The following is a 4,069-nucleotide window of genomic DNA, read 5'->3' as shown; positions in this document are numbered from 1 at the left end:
AATGAGTATTATAAAGCTAAAGTGTGATTCTAATTTTAAAATTTTTATATTTTGTCGGTTTTTTAAGATGAAAATTCGCATTAAAATATGATGAAGTTCACATTAAATTTAAATGATTTTAAAAGGAATCACCTTATTTTAAGCGGATATCCTTTTATTTTAAATTTAATGTGCGCATCATCTTATTTTAACAACTTCACTGTCCCTATACAAACTGGTAAAATAAAGTAGCTACGTTTTTTCTCCATGAAGGAAGCATTCATGTTAAAAATATCTCTTTCAACAAATAAAACACGACCGACTGAGTTGGTTTGCCATTTTGAAAAGAGAGATCCTGACCCCGTCAAAAAGGCAATATCATACAACGATTCAATACGACCGCGAAACGTGAAATACTAATCCATATATGTATGTAACTAAACCTTTTTTATTTTTAGAAAATAAATCTATTGAACATATACTTTTTGTATGAAAACTACCCACGTTAATTTTTAGCATGACAATAATTTTGCTCTTATTTTTGCGATTTATCCATTAATTTCACTTACACAAGTATCTACAGACCCATGAAAACAAAAACATTTTCTCAAATCACCGAATCATGCAAAAATCAAGATGCGACATAAAAATCCCACCAAAGATGCTCTTAGCTTACACTTTCATTATTTATTCTTTTCGTTTTCATCCAAAAAAAAAATAAGAAAAGGTCAAAATCCCCAGTTTTTATGTATATTCAAATTTATACCCACTATACCGTTAAATCGATCATAATTTTAACAAAGTTTGATGACCTTGAGTATAAATAACTTAAAACTAAAATTGAAAATTGAAGAAGAAGATAATGGTAACATAAATCTGATTTGATAGTTGTTTAAAGCTTTTATAAGAAAAAAAAAAAATTATACAATCTGCAATCTGCTAAGTAAACCATGACTTTATGAACAAGCTTTAAGTAGGTATTGCCTCTAGCATTCGTTTATTTAATCTCGATAAAAATGTTGACATTTTTTTTTTCTTCTTTTATTATTTTTCAATTCAACTTGTTCATAGTGAAATTTATTGCATTGCTTTATTTTTACTAGACCATGAAATTGTGTCGTTGGCAAATTTTTAATTATATTTTTTTTTTCTGTTTGAAAAAAATTGAATTCGCCGCAAAAATCTTCACTTCACTTTGGCTAATAAATAAATTATAGCAAAGTGCTATAAAGATTAATTTAAACTAAAGTTAAAAAATGTACCCACACTCTTTGATCAATAATATATATAATTTCAAAGCCTATTCAAAACCATGCATCACGCAGAGTGTTTTCTTTTCACGTCTTCAAGATGTGTATAGCAATACCTTAACATTTTCCCACTCAGCCAAGCATTTCGTAATTGGACGATGTGTCTTCTTCTTCTTCTTTAGCTTTATAGGGCTCAAGACTTTTTTACGTCTCGAAGACTCTCGGTGCGTTTATGATGTCGGTTCGTTGGTTTGTTTTTAGCTTGGCTTGGTTGGTTTAGCCTGATGGGTAAGGTTGGTTTGTTCCCATATAGCAGTTATTATGGGAGTTGTGTGCATTAACAGAAAAACACTTTCTCCACATATTCACTACTTTACTTCTTTGATCATTTCATTTTGTGACCTTAACCAGAGCGCATCATTGTCTTTCTTTTTGGTGTTTTTAAATAGTTTTAGTGCGATAGTAAAAAGTTTTAAGAAAAAATAATAAACAAAGACTCTCTTTCCGTCTTGAAAATATGCAGTTTTTAGCTCAAACAAGGACGAAGTTCTTACGACTTTTATTCATATTTTTATTCACATTTATTGGTGAGTTATAAGAAGTTTAGTTTTCGATAAAAGTTTGTAACCGAAAGGTTTTAGCTCTTTCAGAGACACAACAGTGCTCGGGAAGGCTTGAAAGTGCCTTGGAACATATGCGGCGTCGAAGTAGCCAACCAAAAGGGAGATCCTTCGATGAAACACCTTATTCGATTTATCAATCTATTTATGGGAATAACAAGGAAGACGATGAATACCGTGACGATGGTGGATCACGAAGTAAGCTCTTCGATCGTTCACAGAAGCACTCACTGTTAGATGGTGACTTTGACCCTAAAAATAGGCAACCTCACAGTTTGCCGGTGTCAAGGGTCGATGTGGAGGATATGAAAGTTCGTTTACCGCAGAAAGCTGCAAGATGGGTGGAGGTGGACAAGTGTAGATTTAGTACCGTTAATCGAACTTTGGATACGAGGCTTATATTTCCCGACTTGACTATCAGTGGAAAGGTTGTCCTCTATCCGACAGGTGGGAAGTGTAATATGATATTGAGGCTAAGACACGCGGGTATTGAATTTCGAACTGTCCCAATGGCGGGTTTGGATGAGTCCCGGAATAGCAGACCAGTAGCTTCTGTGAGAACGGATTCGCACTTTGCTGAACCGGGTTTTATTTCGGTATTTGCACATGGCTGTCAAGGTCCAACGGGTATCAAGCTGCGACAGAATTCAAAGAGGCGATTTGGATTCGGAGACAACGAAGGTCCTTCTCCAGAAATGTATCCTGATGCAAATAATCAACGAAGATGGGGAAAGTTTTACAATCCTTATCGACCACCTTATGACCCCAGGGATCAAGATCCAACCTACAATAGAAGACGGTATACTCGACAAGCACCTTCGGAAGGACATTTCGAGGATCTTGTACAATTTGAAGATGATATTTTCAACTTTAACGATAATTTGAATGAATTGCAGTCAGATGCAAGAGCTTTTGCAGACATTTTCACAGAGAATTTGAATTTGGAAAGAAGTAATCCATCAAAATGGCTCAATGTAGCTGAATTTGGTAGCTCTACAAATACAAATAGCGACGATAGTATTAATAATGCTTTAACCAAGGAACTGGAAACACTTTTCTCCATGGGAGTTAAAGGTTTGCTAACAAAATATATGCAGAGGGCGCTGCAGCCAGCAATTAAGGAAACTCTAATGGAAAATATGGGTTACACGTTAAGTTATGGTTAACTCTGTTATTTGATTGTTTTTTTAAACTTTTATATCGATTTTATTGTGATTTAATTAAAAATTTGTTTAAACAAAGATATTTATAGAAGAAAAAAAAAGAAGGAAAGTGATTCTTACAATTTTTGGTGTGTCTATTGTAAGATTGTGATGATGATGATGATTGTGGTGATAATCCTTTAAGTTTTCCATTGTTATTCAAAAAATTAAGCACCAAAAAGTCTTAAAAGTTTTAAAGTCTTTGAAAAGATTCACCCGCGATTTTTAAATTTATTTGAACCTTTGTTAACGAGCGCACGATATAAACTGAAATCATAAATCCTGAGGGATGCGTTGATAAGATGCTTCGGCACAGTTGAGTTGAAATAACCACCAATGTCCTTTTTCCTCTGTGATAAGATTTCTAAAGGAGGAGCTTAAGAGATTTATTGATATGAGGATAATGTTAGTGCGCAGGAACGTTGACACCCACTTTGAATGAGATACAAGTGATTTTTGATGAATCTTCGCCATTGCTTTTTGAATTTTGGTTTTTATTTAACCTTTTTTATGTAAAATTTTTTATATAAGTAGAGAGTACATATACATAAGGACTATTTATTTATTTTTGAGGATATTATTATTTTTTTTTTTTTTCTTTTGAGTTATTGAAAGATGCAAAGTTTTTTATTTAAATTATTGGCAATAGTGGCTTTAATTGGCTTTTGTTGAAATGAAAAAAAAAATTATAGTTTTATTTAAAGATGAATTTAATTTTAAATAAGCAATGGCAGGGAGTAAGGTAAGAGTATGATCCGAATTATACTGATTAACAGATTGTATATAGGTATGAGTACGTATGGGTACATAAAAAAGAGGTTTAATATTTTTTATTTATTTATATAGAATCCAAAAAAATCGATTGTAAAGCATTTTTTTTTTTATTTGAATTTCATAAATTTTTTATATTGCGGATTTTAATTAACTGAAGTGTAGTTATATTGATAGAATATGATTGTTAAACAATTAACTTAAGCTTTTAACATTTCTGCTTTGAAGTATTTTTAAATGCAAGAAG

At 32.1% G+C, this 4,069-nt stretch overlaps 1 protein-coding gene across 1 annotated transcript; it reads left to right on the top strand.

Annotated features, from left to right (window-relative positions):
* Nucleotides 1-1,876: 1,876 nt before the first annotated feature.
* LOC129916081 (uncharacterized) lies at nt 1,877-3,015 on the top strand. The gene has a single exon (XM_055995861.1). It carries the CDS (start codon nt 1,924-1,926, stop codon nt 3,013-3,015), a length of 1,092 nt encoding a protein of 363 aa, XP_055851836.1. The 5' UTR covers nt 1,877-1,923.
* The last annotated feature ends 1,054 nt before the right edge of the window (nt 3,016-4,069 follow it).

The sequence above is a fragment of the Episyrphus balteatus genome, chromosome 3 (assembly GCF_945859705.1).
Source record: "Episyrphus balteatus chromosome 3, idEpiBalt1.1, whole genome shotgun sequence".
NCBI lineage: Eukaryota > Metazoa > Arthropoda > Insecta > Diptera > Syrphidae > Episyrphus > Episyrphus balteatus.
Note: the sequence above shows the minus strand (reverse complement) of the source record. Positions and strands in the feature narration are given on the sequence as shown.

What these genes read in the sequence shown, in the direction of transcription:
- LOC129916081 (XM_055995861.1), top strand. Translation starts at nt 1,924, where the DNA reads ATGCGGCGTCGAAGTAGCCAACCAAAAGGGAGATCCTTCGATGAAACA.